Source organism: Perca flavescens, chromosome 8 (genome assembly GCF_004354835.1).
Source record: "Perca flavescens isolate YP-PL-M2 chromosome 8, PFLA_1.0, whole genome shotgun sequence".
Lineage (NCBI taxonomy): Eukaryota > Metazoa > Chordata > Actinopteri > Perciformes > Percidae > Perca > Perca flavescens.
This window is the reverse complement of record NC_041338.1, coordinates 5,652,944-5,673,892: the sequence shown is the minus strand read 5'-3', so window position 1 is coordinate 5,673,892 and position 20,949 is coordinate 5,652,944. Positions and strand designations below refer to the sequence as shown.

The following is a 20,949-nucleotide window of genomic DNA, read 5'->3' as shown; positions in this document are numbered from 1 at the left end:
ACCTGCTGAGGTTTCACAATTTTTATCTGTTCCCTAGAATCCCAACTTGAACTTCAAAGAGGTGACATACGAATTGGACCACCCAGGCTTTCTAGTCCGGGACAGTAAAGGCCTGCATATAGTGGTGTATGGCATTCAGAGGGGGTTGGGCATGGAGGTCTTTCCTGTCGATCTCATCTATAGGCCATGGAAACACGCCGAGGGACAGGTAACTGACCAATATCTGCTCCATCTGGATGATGTAATTTCATGTGTTTAATTCTAGTTCCAACCTTGATTGAATGGAATGTATTGCTGTCTAAGAGAGTAGGATTAATAAAGAAGAGTCTTAATGCAAAGTAGGAATTGATTTCTCTGTCCAGACAGTGGGGTTTGAGTGATTTTAAGGTTGAGCCTTGTATTCCCTCTTTAAATGTCTAATTGCTTGGTTTCTGTTTGCAGCTGTCATTCATTCAGCACTCCCTCATGAGCCCAGAAGTGTTTTCCTTTGCTGACTACCCTTGCCACACTGTGGCCATAGACATCCTTAAGGCCCCACCAGAGGATGACAACAGGGAGATTGCCACCTGGTATGGAGCTTTTTGCTACATAGAAGGGTGTTTCAGTTGCGTATTCCTCCTTACTGTGTTTAGTTCTGAAGTATTTAGTCTTTAAAACGCTTAAAATGTATTTGCTGCTTGTGACTCAACTCTACATTTTAAGCAATGCTTCCCCCAAGGCACATCCAATATAATAACATATCTAATATCGTGATAATAAAAATCACCATTGTCAAACATACATTATCTATAGCTGATTGCTATAGTATGCTTTGGGAAACCCTGCTTTATGTTCAGAAATGTAGTTTGACCTACTGAATGCGGTTCAGTGTTGATTTACTCAGGAAGTTACAATGTCAATGCTGTAGTGATGCTACAGTGTGTTTGACTGCCCTAAACTCTTCACAGGAAAAGTCTGGACCTGGTGGAGAGCCTGCTTAGGCTGTCTGAGGTGGGCCAGTATGAGCAGGTGAAGCAGCTGTTCAGCTTTCCTATCAAGCACTGCCCTGACATGTTGGTGCTGGCACTGCTGCAGATCTCCACCTCCTGGCACACACTGCGCCATGAGCTCATCTCTACCCTGATGCCTATCTTCCTCGGCAACCACCCTAACTCTGCCATTATCCTGCACTACGCCTGGCATGGACAGGTTGGTGTTGATTGTTGGTTTCAAGTCAAGAGGTCATTATTTTGTCCTGTGTGACCTTTGGTACTTTCAAGTTTTTTGTTGTCTTGGTTATATTCTTATTAAAACGTGTGTACTTATAATACCTGGTTGTTATTTTTCCAGGGACAGTCTCCCTCCATCCGTCAGCTAATTATGCATTCAATGGCTGAGTGGTACATGAGAGGGGAGCAGTATGACCAGGCCAAGCTGTCTCGCATCCTGGACGTGGCCCAGGACTTGAAGGTTTGTCCGAATAAACTAAATAATCACTTATATGGTGACTTCTCTGAACTTAAAACCTTCAAGCTAAAGCAGAATAATTAGGCACTTGTGTCGTAGCACACTAAACTGGTACAATGAATACTTTTCCTCCCTGTTTCTTTATGATTTACTAGTTTTAGTCAACATTATATTAAAATAAGACAAAGTAGAGGGCATAGGGCCATATATCCTGTGGTGGTCCCCACTTTATCGTAAATGTAGGTATCATTTTCATGGTCAGTAAGCCAGTGTGTGTTTTTTTTTTTTTTTTTTTTTTTTTTCTCAGTCTCTATCGATGTTGCTGAATGGTACTCCATTTGCCTTTGTAATTGACCTTGCTGCACTTGCCTCTCGCCGTGAATACCTCAAACTTGATAAATGGCTGACTGACAAAATCAGAGAGCATGGGGTATGTCTTCATATTGATTTACGTACCGTTTAAAAAATAAAAAAAATAATAAAAAAAAATTTCAATAGATTGTTGGTGGTGTTGTTTATGTTGTATTTGAGAATACCTGCCTAAGAACATTTGTATTTTACAATCATTTTGTGTTTTGTCAGGAACCTTTTATCCAGGCGTGTGTGACATTCCTGAAGAGGCGCTGTCCATCCATTATGGGCGGTCTGGCCCCAGACAAGGACCAGCCCAAAAGTGCCCAGCTGCCCCCGGAGACCTTAGCCACCATGCTGGCCTGCCTGCAGTCCTGTGCTGGGTGAGAACCTAGTTTGCTTAGTCCCATCACTGTATTATTAGTAGGGTTGGGTACCGAGTCCTGGTGCTAATATGGCACTGGTGCCTAAACGACCGGTATCTAGTTGACAAAATAGCAACGCGGATTTCGAGGTCTCCTTTTTGTGCCACTCTAATGCCTGCGCTGCTCACTGATGCTCCGAAAGGAATGTTACAGGCAACCGAAGAATCGCTGCACGGGACGCTAGTTAACCGTACCCTTGACAACAGGTAATGTTAGCCTACCGTTAGCTAGTAGCTGGATTAAAGGTGCTCTAAGTGATGTGACGCGTTTTTTAGGCTACAACATTTTTTGTCACAGTCAGCTCGCGGATAGTGAGGAGATGTTTGCTGTATGTGACAAAAAATGTTGTAGCCTAAAAAACATCACATCACTTAGAGCACCTTTAAACATGGTTAAAATGCTGACCGCTAACGTTAAATGGTGTAAAGTGTGACTGTATTTTACTGTAGAGGATTCCAACACAACGGTCTGCAGCCGCCGTTGTTGGACAAACAGACAGTGTTCACTGAAATTCGTAGCCTTGTGGTGCGTTCAAAGTTATTGTAAAATCCCCTTTTCCTGTCTGGTGGTTGTTTTGATCGTTAAACAGGAATTTACTAGTGAAATAAGTTACATTATTAATAAATCATTAACTTAACTTTGACCATATGGCCTTAGCAATTTTGCTTTTTGTTTTTAAACTTTTTTTTATTTATTTTTTAAATATCAGTTTAGGCACCAGCAGCGTTTTTAAAATGATTGCTTTAGCACCGGTATTGGAAAAAACCCAAGCTGTACCCAACCCTAACTATTAGTTGCCATTTGATGGTGTTTTGACCACATTAAGGCTGACTTCTAAAGAATGTGAAGTTTATCACAGTATAGTTACCTTTTTTCTTTCTTTTTTTAACTTTAAGATTTGTTCCCTTTTTTTTGCTCAGGAGCGTGTCCCAGGAGCTGTCAGAGACGATCCTTACCATGGTTGCTAACTGCAGCAATGTAATGAATAAAGCCCGACAACCACCACCAGGGGTGATGCCAAAGGGACGTGCTCCCAGCACCAGCAGCCTGGATGCCATCTCTCCTGTACAGGTATCTTCATATGGAAGCCACATCATGCGTCTGCAGACAAACTTTGTAATGCCTTCTCGTGTTGGAAATAGGTGTCAACAAAACAGATCTGTTTTCTTAACTTTCTAAAAACTTGTCTTTATTATTTTCTTCCTTGGTTTCTTTCAGATGGACTCTCTGTCTGGCATGGGTTCCTTGAACCTGGGGGGCACAGCCACTTCCCACACTCAAAGCATGCAAGGTTTCCCAACCTCGCTGAGTTCGGCTTTCAGTAATCCCCAGTCCCCAGCAAAGGCCTTCCCACCACTCTCCAACCCCAACCCCAGCACACCATTTGGGGGCATTGGCAGCCTGTCCTCGCAGCTCCCTGGTATGGACTCTGGTACTATGCTATTTAATTATTTCATTTCATGACAAACAACCAAGACACATTGTCATACTAAATCAGCAAGTCAAGCTTCACTATCATAGCCATTTGGTTCATATTTGAACAAATGTTTTTGTTCCACTGTTGCTAAATGCTTGTGTAAATAATGTGCATACAGTATGCCCAAGCAAACTTTGGTAAAGCTTACTTTAGAACTTAGTTTGTATCAAGTTGGGAAGTTCAGAAAAAGTAACTGGGAAAACATTTTGTAAGGGTTAACAAATTTGGCAGAACACCCTGTTTGGTCACTCAATCATTATCCCTATAAAACGGAACAAATTATTGTAGTTTAGAAGGTGATGTAGGTATGGATTTAAATGATTAGTGTTTCTTTCAGGTCCTTTGGGCACAGGCATCGGCTCTGGTATTGGTTCTAGTCTGGGGATGCCAACGGTAAACACCGACCCTTTTGGCACCAGGAAGATGAGCACACCAGGCCTGAACCCACCTACCTTTCAGCAGAGTAAGATGAAGCCCTATGTAGAAGTGTGACTGAGAGCCCACTCTAAGCTGCTCAGCCATGTATTTCTTCTGCAGTGATGAAGCTTATTGTGTTAATAAAAAAAATGCATTTTAGTGTGCCTCCCAAATACAGTCAAGACAAGTTTTGTAAGAAATTTACCAAGTCCTTTTAACATATTTTTTAAAGCAAGTTTAACCTCTTGTAAACATTTAAAGGTATGACTTAACTTTCTTTTTCATGTCATGTTGTACAACTTGCATATACAATTTGTCTATTCTAGAGGAAATACAGATCAGTCATTCATTCTGCTTAGACAAATTACACTTGAATGTAATTTGTCTACTTTTTAGTCAAAGCGGTCTAACCTGACTTGATCAGTTAAAATACTCTTGGATTCATGATGGGTCACTTGGTTGCACTATGATGTTCACTAATGAGCTAATAACTTGGCTCTTGCTTCATCACTGTTTGATTACAACATTCAAGTAAATGAGTCTTGGTTAAAAATGTCTTTCTACTCTTTATTTTTTCCAGCTGACCTTTCTCAGGTCTGGCCCGAGGCAAACCAGCACTTTAGTAAGGAGATAGACGACGAAGCAAACAGTTATTTTCAGCGCATCTACAACCATCCACCTCATCCAACTATGTCTGTGGATGAGGTACGTAGTGCTATTATTCATTTGTCTCTGCCAAAATCACTAACCTAAATCACACTCACACATGCTTTTAGGCAATTACTGGCTGCTGTTGATTAATTCTATCATATTCTCAGTAATGTTGCTCTTCAAAGTAACTCATCTCCCACTACATCATTGTCCCTGTCCTAGGTACTGGAAATGCTGCAGAGATTCAAGGATTCAACCATCAAGCGGGAGCGAGAGGTGTTCAATTGCATGCTTCGCAACTTGTTTGAGGAATACAGATTCTTCCCCCAATACCCAGACAAGGAGCTGCACATCACTGCCTGCCTTTTTGGTGGCATTATTGAGAAGGGTCTTGTCACCTACATGGCCCTGGGCTTGGCCCTCCGATATGTTCTTGAAGCCTTAAGAAAACCCTATGGATCCAAAATGTATTACTTTGGAATTGCTGCCCTAGATAGATTTAAAAACAGGTATTGACATGTGTTTTTTTCTTTTCTTTTTTGTAAAATGAGTATGAAAGTAACCGTCATCTTGTCTCAGACTAACATATATTTCATATTTGTAGACTAAAGGACTATCCTCAATATTGTCAACACCTGGCTTCAATTGCCCACTTCTTGCAATTCCCCCACCATTTACAAGAGGTAACCAGGTTTCCTTAATTTATCTTTGCCCACCATTTCATGTCTTATTTTATCCCAACTGTGACTACAGAAAATGATTCACAAATACAGATAAATTAAATCTCTCGCTCTGCTCCTTTCAATATCCTGTGTGTGCAGTATATCGAGTATGGCCAACAGTCACGGGACCCTCCGGTGAAGATGCAAGGCTCCATCACCACCCCCGGCAGTCTGGCACTGGCACAAGTCCAAGCACAGGCACAGTCGCAGCAACCTGGTGTCCCCAAAGCCCCACAGCCAGGTCAGCCCAGCACTCTAGTCACCACCGCCACGACTACAACCACGGTAGCCAAGACCCCTACCATCACCAGACCAACACCCAGCACCTTTAAGAAGGATGTGCCCGTGAGTTTGGCTTTAATGTTAATGTCTACACACCCTAATATGTGACTTGTCAATGCTTTCAATTGGTTTGTTTTTCTGCATGCAAAAACTAGATCCAGTATAGACTTGCACCTGTTTCTAAGGTAAATGTTCTTGTTCCCACCTGCAGCCCTCCATAAACACAACCAACATTGACACCCTGCTGGTGGCCACTGACCAAACAGAAAGGATTGTAGAGCCTCCAGAGAATGTCCAGGAGAAAATTGCGTTTATCTTCAACAACCTTTCTCAGTCCAACATGACACAGAAGGTAAAGTGGAAACCGACAAAACATAACTGTATCTCAAGAACCGTAATGGCCAAATAAGGTTGTTAAACCATATTTATTTTTTATTTATTTTTTTCAGGTTGAGGAGTTGAAAGAAACGGTGAAGGAAGAGTTTATGCCGTGGGTGTCTCAGTACCTGGTGATGAAGCGTGTCAGCATTGAGCCCAACTTCCACGGTCTCTACTCCAACTTTCTGGACACTCTCAAGAACCCTGAGTTTGTGAAGATGGTCCTCAATGAGACGTACAGGAATATAAAGGTAAAACGGTGGGGGATAAAATGGTAACTTGAGTGCTTTAAAATCTTCAAAGGTTTCATTTTTCTTATTTGCGGTCTACTATAAATATCATTTTCTTTTGTGTATTCTAGTGTTTTGCCTGCCCCTAATTGCTTAGTGTAAAATATCTCTGTTGTTCCTATTGATCAGTTGCAGCACTGCTAAAGAACTTATAATTAGCAAAATACTGATACTCCTCTCCATTTCTTTCAGGTTCTGTTGACATCTGACAAGGCAGCTGCCAATTTCTCTGATCGCTCCCTGCTGAAGAACCTGGGCCACTGGTTGGGAATGATTACACTGGCCAAAAACAAGCCTATTCTTTACACCGTAAGAATTTGTTAAAAAGATAATAATTTGGTTGTTTCGTTACGTGGTGGGTCTCCTGTTGGCTTTCGAGTTGGCTGATGTATCTTTCTCCTTTTTTCCAGGATCTCGAAGTCAAGTCTCTGCTACTGGAAGCCTATGTGAAAGGCCAGCAGGAGCTACTGTACGTGGTTCCCTTTGTGGCCAAAGTTTTGGAGTCCAGTCTACGAAGCATGGTTAGTAAAATAGGTTTAGACCAGTGATTCTCAACCTTTTTTATGCCAGCACCCCCCTATCCATTATCCAGGTCCCGAACGCCCCCCCATCAAATATTATGTATGCTAATTGCCCCAAATATTAATGATTACGCCCTAATATGGGCCTATTATTGTTACTATTGTTATCAAAAATAATCAAAAAATCAAATTGAATGACAAAACAACACATGTATTAGTTTCCCAAGTATCAAAAAAGCCATGTGCATAGAAATTATTTATTTACAGGTTTTAAAAAAAAAAAATGCAACCATTTGACATTCAAATTAAATAACAGCAGCCAATCTAGCCAAGACTAGATATGTAACATTCAAACTATAATTAGGTATTATCAAAAGGCCTGCTGCATGGTGTGAACCTCAGCACCTAAGAGGACTATAATTTGAATGTCCTTTTTGAATGTCCTTTTTTGTTTTGTGAAGTGACCTTGGTTGTCATGAAATGTGATTTAAATAAAATGTATTATTATTATTACAAACACTAACAGTAGCCAATCAGAAAGAGCTAGCAATTTGACATTCAAATCTATTTTTCATTCAAATCTAAAATCGAATTGTTCCAACGGAAAACAAGCTGGCACTTATCAAAGGGTAAAAGCAGAAGACTATGCACGCACACAAAAGTATTTGGGTGATGACAAACGACTTGAAGAGTGTATGGAACAGCTAAAAGTTTGCCAAACAACAAAGCACAGTCAATCTCTCTCGCACGTCTTTTTTCTTTCTCCGTGAAATGAAGCTGCATTCAGGTACAGTAGGAAACATTGTGTTCTATAAACCATCTGATGAAAAACTGTTACTGTGAAATATAGTCTACTTGTGCTACATTGGGAGGGGTTAAAGAATACAACAGGACGTAGCGGCGATTGCTTTTTTTCTTTTCTTATCTGAACGCAGCTTCACTAGTAGCTACAGAGCTCCTTTTAAGATGATGCTTTTACGTCCCGTTTCCATGAAGGCAGCACGGAGCTGCGCCAAACAAAGCTGACAGAAGCACAGAAAAGTTAGGATACCCGTCTCGTCCAGTCGCAGTGCTGTAAACTGGCAGGTTTTAATGTTGCAGACCACTTATTTTTTTTGTTTATGTTTAAGTTTAAACATGTATTATTGTGAATCTTTGGTTTAAACTAGCTTTCAAACAACGCCCCCGTTGAGAAACACTGGTTTAGACTGATAGGTGTCTCCCTGCCATTGACATTCCTCATACCACTTCCAGTATGTCATGCTGTCATATTTTTACACAGTTAATCGGTTAATAAAATTGGCTTGTGCTTACCTGATTCCACTGTTAGAGATTCTGTGGATTATTTATAGTGATTTTAACTTTGCGTGTGTGTCTCTGATGTTTTAGGTCTTCAGGCCCCAGAACCCCTGGACCATGGCCATCATGAATGTTCTTGCTGAGCTGCATCAAGAACATGACCTCAAGGTAATATCTATATAGCCACACTTAACTGCAGGCAGCTCTTGGAAATGCAATCTCTCAAAATAATAGATTAAAAAAAATTGGTTTAGTAGCAGATCTGAAGTGGTCATGCTACAAAACAGTATTTAACTAAACTTGTTAACCGTAACCCAACTCTATTCAACATTGTCAGCCAATACATTCTATATTACATGGCCTATTGCATAATTGTCCATAACTTGTTTGTTGCCAGTTCCAGCTATAATACAGAAACAGTATTTATCAATAATTAAATTATTTCTTACATTGTTCTCTTGTTTACTGCAGCTGAACTTAAAGTTTGAGATTGAAGTTCTGTGTAAGAACTTGTCTTTGGACATCAATGATCTCAAGCCAGGAAACTTGCTGAAGGACAAAGATAAGCTGAAGAGCCTGGAGGAGCAGCTGTCTGCGCCAAAGAAAGAGGCAAAGCCTCCAGAGGAGATGCTGCCAGTGTCTACCACAGGTGGGCGCTCCACATTTGCTTTTAACTTTGCACTCCTTTCTACATACTGTGTCTAAATTTTGAATGATTTAAGCTACAACTTTAATTTAAGTTGGATTTGTTTGTCCGTTTAGCTTTTAGCATATCATATGTATCAATCCAGAGGGTGGATGTTTTCTCATACACCCCAGTAATGAATATCCATACATGGGGGACTCGAGTTACATGACTTGACTCGAGTTAGACTCGAGTCGCAAATTCTATGACTTGAGACTTGCTTGATTAACATTCATAAAAGACTCGACTTGACTTTGACTTGATATCGGCAGACCGTCAGTAAACAACACTGGCTATGGCTAGTAGGCTAACTTAACGTCATGGATCCCTCTCATGGGCGCCGGTACCGTGTGGGTGCTCGAGCTCCGGAGCACCCACGGAAAATACTGACCGCCCACGAGTGCCAGACTGCCAGTTCATTTTTACGTGAATCTAAAATTAAACACTGCAGTTGTGGAGCGTCTATCATAGTGTGATTGGTTATGTCGGTGGCATTGATTCTTAATTTCCCACGAAGCTGATCGCGGTTACGTGCCAGTTAAAATTCTCATCTCCAATCCTATCTGTATTTGTGAGAAGTGGCGCTGTCCTGGCTTTATTATGGCGTGTGTGTTCGTGTTGGCCGCTGTCCGTTTCCTAAGGTTCTGAAATGCAAACACTTTTTTTTTTAAAGGTGTGCGCATGTGAGCACCCACGGGGGAAAACATAAATCGGCGCCTATCCCTCTGCACAGAAAATAATAAAGTTTGGCTATTAGGATTACACATCTGACCAGGCAAAGAGAAAACGTATGGCAGTTTGCAAGGTCTGCAGTACTTATTTCCGACGTTGAATTTCATCCGACACTTCAAATCGGGAGAGATTCGGGTTCCAGTCCCCATATTCAGCTGAACCACTATTTGGACATTTGTGATGGACAGAAGTCCCTTCAGTTTTGGGCCATGAATAATCACACCCTCCTCTCTTTGTTGAGCGAATAAAACTAGGCACACACAACACAAACCTCTCTCTCTCTCACTCACTCACTCACTCACTCACTCTCTCTCTCACTCACTCTCTCACTCACTCACTCTCTCTCTCACTCTCTCTCACTCACTCACTCACTCACTCACTCACTCACTCACTCACTCACTCTCTCTCTCACTCTCTCACTCAAACACATGCAGACGTAAGTATGTGAATAAAGCTAGGCACACATACAACGCACTCTCACATACACTCACCAATATTAATAACTTTTCACGCTCTCTTTCTCAAACACGCACACATTCACTCACAAATACACTGACAAATATCAATATATACTTTCCATTCCATGTGATAAGCAAAGGTGGTGGGATTCAGCTACTCGTAAAGAATGTTTCCTTCTTTAAGAGAAGGAAAGGTTAAAGGATGTGTTTCAGTCTCATGAAAGTGAGCCATTTTTGAAGAATATTATTGGACTTATGATTTAATGTCATGTTTGAGGCATATTGAACAATGTTGATTTATTGTTGGCCTAATATCAGTTGCAAAAAATGCAAATAAAACTCCAGCAGTTCATAATCACTGTCTTTAGCTTGTTTAAAAATCAAAACTTTTTTATGACTTGACTTGTTTGACCAAAGCTATGACTTGACTTGCTTGATTGTCACAAAAAATGACTTGGACTTGCTTGAGACTTGAAGGTTAAGACTTGAGACTTGCTTGCGACTTGCCCATGTGTAACTTACTCTCATCTCTGTGACTATCCCTCCCAAATGTTTAAAGAAACGCATTGTGGCCCACAGTGGCCAAGTCTGAAATGCCTATTTAAAACAATTGATGTCAATAGGATGAACTTGAGTTAATCGTTTTTTTATTTTGAATATTAAAGGTGCTCTAAGCGATGTTGGGTGACGTCACTTCTTGTTGACGTTCGAAGTATTGTCAAACAAAACGGAGGCTAGTTCGCCCCTCCCTCCCTCCTCCTCATCCCGTCCCCTCTCCCACCCTTCCGTGCACTAACCCCCCGACCCCCACCCCCAAATCCTTGTTGTCGGCTATTGGCTGGAACACAGTTTGTTTCATGGTGCAGGTTGGCACGGTTTGTTTTTGTTGCCGTTTGTGGAGCCTGGGCTGTCTACAGAGACCGTGTTTTTTTTACAGTGTGTTCATGGGACAGGCAGCTAGCGGATAGTGAAGAGATGTTTACTGTATGTGACAAAAAATGTTGTTGCCTTAAAACGCTTGACATCGCTTAGAGCACCTTTTTAAGTAAATAATGTTAACATATAAATATCAAAACGAATGCTGTGATGATTATTACAATAATAATTTTAACCATTTCCCCTTGTCTAGTTTTGTCATATAATCTTTAAGAATTCTGTTAAAATATGTTTCACTCAAAGCTTACTGTTACTTGTTTTTGTTGCCCATGTGCTTGCTTACTTTTTATGTCTGGATAATCAAATGTTTTCGTGTGATTTTAATCAAATTACTGTTTTGTGACCAACAGGAGACTTTGTTCCATTCGCAGCCCCTCCCTCAACCCCAGCTACCACCACCACAACTTGCACAACCACAGGGCCCCCCACCCCACAGTTCAGTTACCACGACATCAATGTGTATGCTCTGGCAGGTCTGGCTCCACACATCAATATAACTGTCAACGTAAGTGTCGGGTACCTGCAAACCACTGACGCAGAAGTCCACATAAACAAAACAAAAATACGAATGCCTTCTTTTTTGCTTTCTCCTGTTGCTTTCGATTGTTTTTCTCCTCTTGACTTTTCTGTCCTGCCTCCCCTGTCTTTTCTCTTTAGATCCCTCTGCTACAGGCCCATCCCCAGTTGAAGCAGTGTGTACGGCAGTCAGTTGAGCGAGCTGTGCAGGAGCTGGTGCACCCTGTGGTTGACCGCTCTATCAAAATAGCTATGACAACCTGTGAGCAGATCATCAGGAAGGACTTTGCCCTGGATTCAGAGGAGTCCCGCATGCGTGTGGCTGCCCACCACATGATGAGAAACCTGACTGCTGGCATGGCCATGATCACCTGCCGGGAGCCCCTGCTCATGAGCATCGCCACCAACCTTAAGAACAGCTTTGCTGCTGCACTAAGGGTAAGCTGAATGACTGACTACATGAGGGTTTATGTGCTTAATTGTAAGTGTTTTATAATCTATAAAAAGACAAAGTGTAGACAGAGCTTTCTTTCCCATGTACCATTCCTGCTTGTTTAACTGAATGCGTTTATTCCCTCAGGCCCCAACCCCTCAACAGAGGGAAATGATGGAAGAGGCTGCAGCCAGGATTGCTCAAGACAACTGTGAATTGGCTTGCTGCTTCATTCAGAAAACAGCCGTGGAGAAGGCTGGCCCTGAAATGGACAAGAGACTAGCCACGGTGAGACTTGAGGAAGACTAGATCAACAGACGTTAATATAAAGGTTTTTCAGATACGTGTACTGTTGCTAGTGTCACCTCAGCATGACGTGTAAAAATGGATTAGTGTCTAATTTCTGAGTTGGTTCTTTTAACTTGACTTTTAGGAGTTTGAACTGAGGAAGCATGCACGGCAAGAGGGACGTCGTTATTGTGATCCTGTTGTTCTGACGTACCAGGCTGAGCGTATGCCTGAGCAGATCAGACTCAAGGTAAGATCACGGTAACATGCAGTTGTGCAATATACAGTATATCCAAACATAATTTACTGTTACCTCAGTTACTGGATCTGTCAAACGTGTCCGACAGGATCATGATTTAGTGTATTCACAGTCGGTACACACAGTCACACAAAAAAGCGGCATAACAAAATGCATTTTTGTGTTGTAGGTGGGAGGAGTGGACCCGAAGCAACTGGCTGTATATGAGGAGTTTGCCAGGAATGTTCCAGGTTTCTTACCCAGCAATGATCTCTCTCAACCCACTGGCTTTTTGGCTCAGCCCATGAAGGTAGGTTTCTTTTTTTTCTTTTTTTTCCCAAAACAAACTTAAGAGCTGAAAAGGTAAGTTTGAAAGGGACTACAGTGCCTATTAAAAAGGACAATTTTATTTATTAAAGATTACCCTATATCATTTTCGTAAGCCTTATTATGTTGTATAAGAAACTAGAACAGCCAGCGCTTAACTAAGTGCCTCTTGTGTTAATAACAATAAATAAAAAAAGTTGTGTTGCAGTTTCAAACCCACATAACTAAATTCCATCTCTCTGTATCTCTGTTAACAGCAACAGGCATGGGCCACAGATGATGTGGCTCAGATCTACGATAAGTGCATGGCAGACTTGGAGCAACATCTTCATGCCATCCCTCCAGCCCTCGCCATGAACCCGCTGACCCAGGCTCTGCGCAGCCTGCTGGAAGCTGTGGCCTTGGCTAGGAACTCCAGGGACGGCATCGCCGCACTTGGCCTTCTGCAGAAGGTAGGGTACTTACTTTTACAATTGCAGTCTTTAGAAATGGTGTAAGGGAGGCAAAGGTGGAGGATTAATTCATGCTTTGTTTTTTAATAAGTTTTTTCCTGTATTTCCCAGGCTGTGGAAGGTCTGCTGGATGCTACTAGTGGTGCTGATGCAGACCTGCTGCTCCGCTACAGGGAGTGCCACCTGCTGGTGCTGAAAGCCCTACAGGATGGACGGGCCTATGGGCCACAGTGGTGCAATAAGCAGATCACCAGGTATTTCACACAATTATTTATCCCATGTTTCTTTTGTTAAGCTCCCTTTACCCTCACTAATTTGAAATCTACGAAGTCGTTGTTTGGCCTTGGGGTATATTATTATAAATCTGAACAATTATTTGTGGAATGTTGAAAAGAATTAAAATGTCCCCCCTATGGTGCATGACATAAAGTTGCTACATGTATAGGATATTTTGTAATATTCTGCCTGGGTTTGTTTACAGGTGTCTGATTGAATGCCGTGATGAGTACAAATATAACGTAGAAGCAGTGGAGCTTCTGATCAGGAACCATCTCGTGAATATGCAGCAGTATGACCTGCACCTGGCACAGGTACACATTTAAGAATTGAGTCATTTACTATTTAGATTTCACTTTGATGTGTAGTCTAGTGTTTTCTTTCTGTTGAAAGTGTTAACATGTCCTAATCAGATCCACTATAGTTCAGTGTTTTAACAAAATAAATAAAATGATCAATAGATAGTCTGGCCAAGTAACATTTCCACTGCCATTACAAGCTCATGTTGATTTTTGCTTCCTTCTAGTCAATGGAAAATGGACTGCACTACATGGCTGTTGCATTTGCCATGCAATTGGTGAAGCTCCTTCTGGTGGATGAACGCAGTGTCAGCCATGTCACAGAGGCTGACCTCTTCCACACAATTGAAACTTTAATGAGGACCTGTGCACACTCCAGAGCCAACGCACCTGAGGGGTAAACAACTACAATGTTAAAACTGCCTCTGCGCCGGTGATAGCCACGACTGGAGGCATTATGTTTTCAGGTTGTCCCTTATGTCTTGAACACGGATCTATACGATCTTGGGCGTCCACCTTAAAACTGTGGTGATTGTATAGGTCCTCTGTGCTGCTGGGTTAAAGATTTGTGTGAAGCATCCACGTTTCAGAATGTGTAGCTTCTTTGCAGCAGCATCCATATTTGAAGCATTTGGTCATGATAACATGGCTTTGTGTTCTTTGTGTTCTATCAGAATCGGCTTTATTGGCCAAGCATGTGAACACATACAAGGAATTTGACTCTGTTTTTTGTTTCTCTCAATGAACTTACACACTAATAGACATACAGCAGAACAAGAACAGCAAAGCTTAACAAAGACACCAAATGAGACAGTGGGGTGTACAACAACTTGGTAAAAAAATATATATATATATTCTATACCACTTGGTCAGATTGTGGTGCTTTTACAACCCACAGGTTATCAATGTTTGTGCTTATTCAATGTATCTGTGCTTTACACTAAAACAATTGGTTGCCATAATTTACCTAATGATATGCCATAGATTACAAGTTTCTTGTCAGATTAATTAATTTGCTATTTTACCTTGAAATCACGGTCTTATCTGTACCAAATTTGGGAAAAATCAAATGACTAATGTGAAAGGGGTTAAAACTGACTCTCTGTCATCTTGTTGTTCTCCTCCCCCAGCCTTCCCCAGCTGATGGATGTTGTTCGCTCCAACTATGAGGCCATGATTGACCGGGCCCACGGAGGACCCAACTTCATGATGCACTCTGGGATTTCACAGGCTTCAGAATACGATGATCCCCCAGGCCTGAGGGAGAAGGCAGAGTACCTCCTGAGGGAATGGGTCAACCTGTACCACTCGGCTGCAGCTGGCAGGGATAGCACCAAAGCTTTTTCTGCCTTCGTTGGCCAGGTAAACACTCTTTTACCAGTTAGGTAATGTCCAAATGACCCAAAGTTGCGCTGATCCTTGTTCCTCAATAATCATCTAATTCCTTTTTCCTCCAGATGCACCAGCAGGGCATCCTGAAGACCGATGACCTGATCACCAGGTTCTTCCGGCTGTGCACAGAAATGTGTGTGGAGATAAGTTATCGGGCACAGGCTGAGCAGCAGCACAACCCAGCGGCCAGTGCAGCCATCATCAGAGCCAAGTGTTACCACAACCTGGATGCTTTTGTTAGGCTCATAGCCCTGCTTGTCAAACACTCTGGAGAGGCCACCAACACAGTGACAAAAATCAACCTCCTCAACAAGGTACACAAGCAAAGGAAATGCCTGATCTAGCACCTGTGACCAAACTGTCCAAAATATAAACTATTATAGCACATTATAGAAAATTGGTTTGCAGTTGTGGTAATTAAACACAGTATGATCTCAAGAGCCCGCCGGATGCGTGACTAGGTTTATTCTGCTAAAAATGAAGGGTTATGATTGCTACATGAATCAGCAATGCATGTTGAAGACTTCTCAAACCTTTTCAAAGGGCTAATAACTAGGGATGCACCGATCCGACTTTTTCAGTCCCGATACCGATGCCAGGGCTTTGTGTATCTGTCGATACCCGATACGATCCGATACCGTTGCTGAATTAATAATAAACTGTATAACTTCCACCTTATACCTTCCTTCCACCATATGGAAGAGAGTGAAGGCACCAGACCTTCCTAACTAAACATTACTTTCCTAACTAAGACATAATAACATAGATGTAATGTATTGAATTTTTATTTATTTAAAAAACAACTCTGCATTCAAATCGAAAATAATGTAATCAAACTTCTTAAAATAAATTTAAATAAAAATGGGCCACCTTTATATAGGTTTATAATGGCTTATTCTACTGTCAGGAGTACATCGAATATCTCAAACATGTTAATGTCATCATGTTTACTAAAAGCTTTTATTACTAAAGGGTTTGGCTCCACGACATTATACAATAACTTTATATGAAGGGTAATCCATGAAACAGTTACAGAAGCTAAACTATTTTTATTGTGCAAACTGCAAAGTAGTAAAATAAACTAAAATTGAATGAATACACATACAAACAACTTTAACATTGTTTCCCTTTCAAAACAAAATAGTTGTAAGCTAGTTGTATAAACACTACCTTGGCCACAGGTAAGTTAGGTTGTAGTGTTGTTGTAGTGGGGGACTGAACGTAGCTTTGAATAATGATAACAGGTTGGCGGACATATTTCAGCGAGGCGAGACATCTTAAATCCAGTGTTTTAATCATTGCTCTGAACCCGTCTTTCTCAACGGTCTGTAGTGGGACCGAAGGTGGATTGCGTTCATAACGTTGCTCCGCTGCATGCTTTAAGTGACAGGTCTAATGTTAGCACAGTAACGTTAGCACGGCTGAGTAACGTTAGAGCGACGGGCAACAACAGTGGCTAAATTATGTCCGATTTATTAGAAACAAAAAACTTGGGAACAACAGACGGCTCCTCTCTTGAGCACACGTTGTTCTGGTGTCTTTCTTCATCCTCTAGCTAACTTTCTTCTCGGTTCTTGAATGTGCAGTAGCGACTGGAGCCTCTCCCAGCTTAACAGACTGTTATGCTACCTGGCTAGCTAGGCTAGCAGCTGTAATGTTACCCAGCATGCCATTCGGCGGTGTAGCTACATTTGTAAAATTATTAGTGTTAGAAACGGTTTGTCTCAAATTGTTATATGCTATGGGTTTTATCCTTTTTAAAGATAGTTAGTTGTGGGTTATTAATAGTTGTGTTATAAAGTTACTACCATGAGTTAAAAGGCTACGCAGTTAACAGGGGCCGCGGTGCTGCGATGGAGTGGAAAAAAAGCTTTTTTTTGTCAATATCGGGGCCGATACCCGATCCAAATATCTGATCGGTGCACCCCTACTAATAACTTCATTCAACTACCTGTTTAAAACCTAGTTTGAAGAATCGCCCTTCTTCAAATACCTGTCGGAGCATCTCAGAATCCTTCATTGCTCACTTGATGCCGGATTGTAATTTCCCTTTTTTGATTATAAAATCTCAACAGCCACAGACAATATAAATGCTAGTCTCCTCTGTAGATACTGCTGGCAGCCTTTGACCGGCTGCTTTACTTTTTCTGATTTGTGCTCTGCATTGTTCCTATAGGTTCTGGGTATCGTAGTTGGGGTGCTGATTCAGGACCATGATGTCCGTCAGACAGAATTCCAACAGCTGCCATACCACCGCATTTTCATCATGTTGCTGTTGGAGCTCAACGCTCCTGAACATGTTTTGGAGACCATCAACTTCCAGACACTCACCGCCTTCTGGTAAGACATCCACATGGATCGATCATATCTGCAGGGCGACGTCCTGCCAGGAACCGCTGCTCAGTGTGTGGAATAGAGGCAGCTCAGCTAGTGCTGATATTGTGCTCAAAATGACAATGTTTTAATAGTCTATATATGATTGCTACACTACGGGTTGGACTCAGTTTCCTTTTTTACCTGTGCAGCAACACCTTCCACATCCTGAGACCCACCAAAGCACCCGGCTTTGTGTACGCCTGGCTGGAACTGATCTCCCATCGTATCTTCATCGCCAGGATGCTAGCGCACACACCGCAGCAGAAGGTGTGCAAGAATAAGACAAGACTATTCAATTTGCACATTACATTTATTCTTGTTAATACATAAATGGTGCTGCCCATATTTGTGGTTTCTTGAATTTTGATCTAATAGACTGATCTTCTCTTCCAGGGTTGGCCCATGTATGCACAGCTGCTGATTGATCTCTTCAAGTACCTGGCCCCATTCCTGAGGAATGTAGAGCTCAACAAACCTATGCAAATCCTCTACAAGGTGCGCTCTCATTATTCCTCAGTGTAATAATAACTGCGTGTATCAGCCACGTTTGACAATAGCGAAACGATAACAAAAACTAATCTCTTTGCTCCGCCTGCCGTTTTTTTCAGGGCACACTGCGAGTGCTCCTGGTCCTGCTGCATGACTTCCCAGAGTTCCTGTGTGACTACCATTACGGCTTCTGTGATGTTATCCCACCCAACTGCATCCAGCTTCGCAACCTCATCCTCAGTGCCTTTCCACGCAACATGAGGCTCCCTGACCCTTTCACACCCAATCTCAAGGTAAAGAGACACACACTTTAAGATCCGCTGTTAATTATACATTCACAGGTGTTTGAAAGTGTGGTTTGGTATGGATACCTTTTTTTATTTTGACTTGACACAAGCCTACAGAAGCAGGGCTACTTCAGCCTTGTTTGGACTGACAAATGATCTCATAAATGTGTGGTTTATTAACACCCCTGCTCTAGGTGGACATGCTGAGTGAGATCAACATCGCGCCCCGTATCCTCACCAACTTCACAGGTGTTATGCCTTCCCAGTTCAAGAAGGACCTGGACTCATACCTGAAGACTCGGTCACCAGTCACCTTCTTGTCTGAGCTGCGCAGCAACCTGCAGGTAGGAGCAGTGTTGGACCTAATTTTAAGTTGTTACTAGTATTAGACTTCAACAAATGACAATACAATTTGTCCTCTATTTTTTTGCCTCCCCAGGTGTCCAACGAGCCAGGAAACCGCTACAACATCCAGCTGATCAATGCACTGGTGTTGTATGTAGGCACACAGGCGATCGCTCACATCCACAACAAAGGCAGCACCCCCTCCATGAGCACGATCACCCACTCTGCACACATGGACATCTTCCAGAACCTGGCCGTGGACCTGGACACTGAGGGTAAGGGGGCAGCATCCAAACCACATCAGTTTTCTGTCAAATAGCAGATAAGTGCTGGGCAAGTCCAAGCTTTCTGCTGTGGGTTAATTCTTAGTCCGTCGGTACAAAAACACTTATAAAAGGGGTTGACATTACTTGGGTTTCCCCCAACTTCTGTAGGTTGCAGGTACATGTTAAAAGCCAAATATCTTTTGGGAAATTTTAAGTTGTAGGTTATTGGTGCGATCAGAATTTAGATGTTCATCTATGAACATCTGGGCTTAACGAAAGCAGAGCACTCTGATCAGGCTTCTGCCGTCATGTCTTATTTATTTTAAATTTTTTTTTAGGTCGTTACCTGTTCTTGAACGCCATCGCCAATCAGCTGCGCTACCCCAACAGCCACACTCACTACTTCAGCTGCACCATGCTCTATCTGTTTGCTGAGGCCAACACCGAGGCCATCCAGGAGCAGATCACCAGGTGAGTCTGAACTTCAGCGGAAGGAATACGTCGAACCGTCACAGAGTGCCGCTAGTTAAAGCTCTCTCCCTCTCTTCCAGGGTTCTGTTGGAGAGGCTGATAGTGAACAGGCCTCACCCATGGGGTCTCCTCATCACCTTCATCGAGCTGATCAAGAACCCTGCCTTCAAGTTCTGGAGCCACGACTTTGTGCACTGTGCCCCTGAGATTGAAAAGTAGGTTCCCTGTTGGACTCCATTGTTGTCCCATTTGTTTACAATAACTGAGAGACAGTGCACAGACAATACCTGATAGCAGAGCAAATGCATCGTTGCTGTTTTAGGGAGCATTTTGATGATGATACAAATATATAAAGTAATGTCCGCCTTATCTTGGGCCAGCTCTGCTGCTGTTTAACAGACATTAATGTCATCTCCCTCTCTTCAGGCTGTTCCAGTCTGTAGCCCAGTGCTGCATGGGACAGAAGCAGGCCCAGCAGGTGATGGAGGGCACTGGTGCCAGCTAGCCTGTGTACCAGCCAGCTCGTAGCCCTCGGGAGAGATGCCGCAGCCTTGACCCACTCCCCCACCATACACAAACACCTCTCTTTACTGTTGGCACTGGATAAACTGGCAACCACAGTCATTTGAAATGTGGATGGAATGACTACTGCTCACGGATCTAAAGAGTTAAAAAAAATTTTTGTTTATCCCTTCGGGGCTGAATTGAGATGGAGAGAATGGATTGGGACATGTTGTTTGATATACTTTTTTTGATGCTTTGATGTAAATATTGGAAAAAAGGGAGAACGGGAGAGTAGATGTGTGGAGAGCAATGCACATGTCAAAATGTATCCTGACATGTAAAGACATCCAAACATATTTCCACTCACTACCAAAGTTCTTGGTTTGCTTCCCTCCCACACAAATCCCTTTTTCTGACTTTTTTTTTTTTGCTTTCAGAGGCTGAATGGTAGATGATTGAAGAAAAAAAAAGCTGCCTGCTATTTTCATTTGATTCCTTTTTATCCCTGAGTGGGACAGGAAGGTGAAGTTTAGTCTCCCAGGTGGGGTGTGGGGGGGTCTACTCCTGGTGTGTCGGTGGAGACAGTTTGCTGATGGTTTGTCCATTTGAAACTGGCTCTGGAAGTCTCTCCCTGGCACTTGTAAATTGTGCAAAGTGATGGCGACATCGTATCTTGACGATTTGTACAAAGATCCAAATTGAAGAACAACAATAGAAGGACCAATACAGCCCATTTTGTAACATTTTGAATGTTTTGTAAATGTATTGGTCCATGTGTTGTATTTTGTAGTCCTTTCTAGTTTGCCTTTAGTTCTTGCTACTTAACTGCAGTATGCATACATACAGGAAATAAAGCATTCAAACTGCAAGGCATCTGTGTTCATTCAGGACTACAAGAGTAAGTTGATGGTGCTAATATA

At 42.2% G+C, this 20,949-nt stretch overlaps 1 protein-coding gene across 8 annotated transcripts in view; it reads left to right on the top strand.

The window, feature by feature from the left end:
• Positions 1 to 20,898, top strand: part of cnot1 (CCR4-NOT transcription complex, subunit 1) — a 33,302-nt gene extending 12,404 nt beyond the window's left edge. For 2 of the 8 annotated variants that reach the window (XM_028586174.1, XM_028586173.1), the window contains exons 10-49: positions 38 to 208; positions 442 to 569; positions 948 to 1,188; positions 1,330 to 1,449; positions 1,754 to 1,876; positions 2,029 to 2,180; positions 3,143 to 3,293; positions 3,441 to 3,654; positions 4,037 to 4,162; positions 4,697 to 4,821; positions 4,990 to 5,276; positions 5,372 to 5,450; positions 5,580 to 5,834; positions 5,983 to 6,123; positions 6,221 to 6,400; positions 6,632 to 6,748; positions 6,850 to 6,960; positions 8,350 to 8,427; positions 8,731 to 8,908; positions 11,421 to 11,575; positions 11,728 to 12,024; positions 12,167 to 12,307; positions 12,453 to 12,557; positions 12,736 to 12,855; positions 13,130 to 13,324; positions 13,436 to 13,578; positions 13,806 to 13,914; positions 14,127 to 14,296; positions 14,661 to 14,732; positions 15,030 to 15,261; positions 15,357 to 15,605; positions 17,468 to 17,631; positions 17,817 to 17,934; positions 18,061 to 18,162; positions 18,276 to 18,449; positions 18,638 to 18,787; positions 18,883 to 19,063; positions 19,393 to 19,525; positions 19,606 to 19,740; positions 19,952 to 20,898. In XM_028586174.1, coding sequence (XP_028441975.1) covers positions 38 to 208; positions 442 to 569; positions 948 to 1,188; positions 1,330 to 1,449; positions 1,754 to 1,876; positions 2,029 to 2,180; positions 3,143 to 3,293; positions 3,441 to 3,654; positions 4,037 to 4,162; positions 4,697 to 4,821; positions 4,990 to 5,276; positions 5,372 to 5,450; positions 5,580 to 5,834; positions 5,983 to 6,123; positions 6,221 to 6,400; positions 6,632 to 6,748; positions 6,850 to 6,960; positions 8,350 to 8,427; positions 8,731 to 8,908; positions 11,421 to 11,575; positions 11,728 to 12,024; positions 12,167 to 12,307; positions 12,453 to 12,557; positions 12,736 to 12,855; positions 13,130 to 13,324; positions 13,436 to 13,578; positions 13,806 to 13,914; positions 14,127 to 14,296; positions 14,661 to 14,732; positions 15,030 to 15,261; positions 15,357 to 15,605; positions 17,468 to 17,631; positions 17,817 to 17,934; positions 18,061 to 18,162; positions 18,276 to 18,449; positions 18,638 to 18,787; positions 18,883 to 19,063; positions 19,393 to 19,525; positions 19,606 to 19,740; positions 19,952 to 20,030 — 6,201 coding nt within the window. In that variant the 3' untranslated portion in view covers positions 20,031 to 20,898. The remainder of the gene's footprint in view (positions 1 to 37; positions 209 to 441; positions 570 to 947; positions 1,189 to 1,329; positions 1,450 to 1,753; positions 1,877 to 2,028; positions 2,181 to 3,142; positions 3,294 to 3,440; positions 3,655 to 4,036; positions 4,163 to 4,696; positions 4,822 to 4,989; positions 5,277 to 5,371; positions 5,451 to 5,579; positions 5,835 to 5,982; positions 6,124 to 6,220; positions 6,401 to 6,631; positions 6,749 to 6,849; positions 6,961 to 8,349; positions 8,428 to 8,730; positions 8,909 to 11,420; positions 11,576 to 11,727; positions 12,025 to 12,166; positions 12,308 to 12,452; positions 12,558 to 12,735; positions 12,856 to 13,129; positions 13,325 to 13,435; positions 13,579 to 13,805; positions 13,915 to 14,126; positions 14,297 to 14,660; positions 14,733 to 15,029; positions 15,262 to 15,356; positions 15,606 to 17,467; positions 17,632 to 17,816; positions 17,935 to 18,060; positions 18,163 to 18,275; positions 18,450 to 18,637; positions 18,788 to 18,882; positions 19,064 to 19,392; positions 19,526 to 19,605; positions 19,741 to 19,951) is intronic. The other 6 variants (XM_028586177.1, XM_028586176.1, XM_028586175.1 and 3 more) reach the window with 6 other exon arrangements.
• Positions 20,899 to 20,949: the final 51 nt, after the last annotated feature.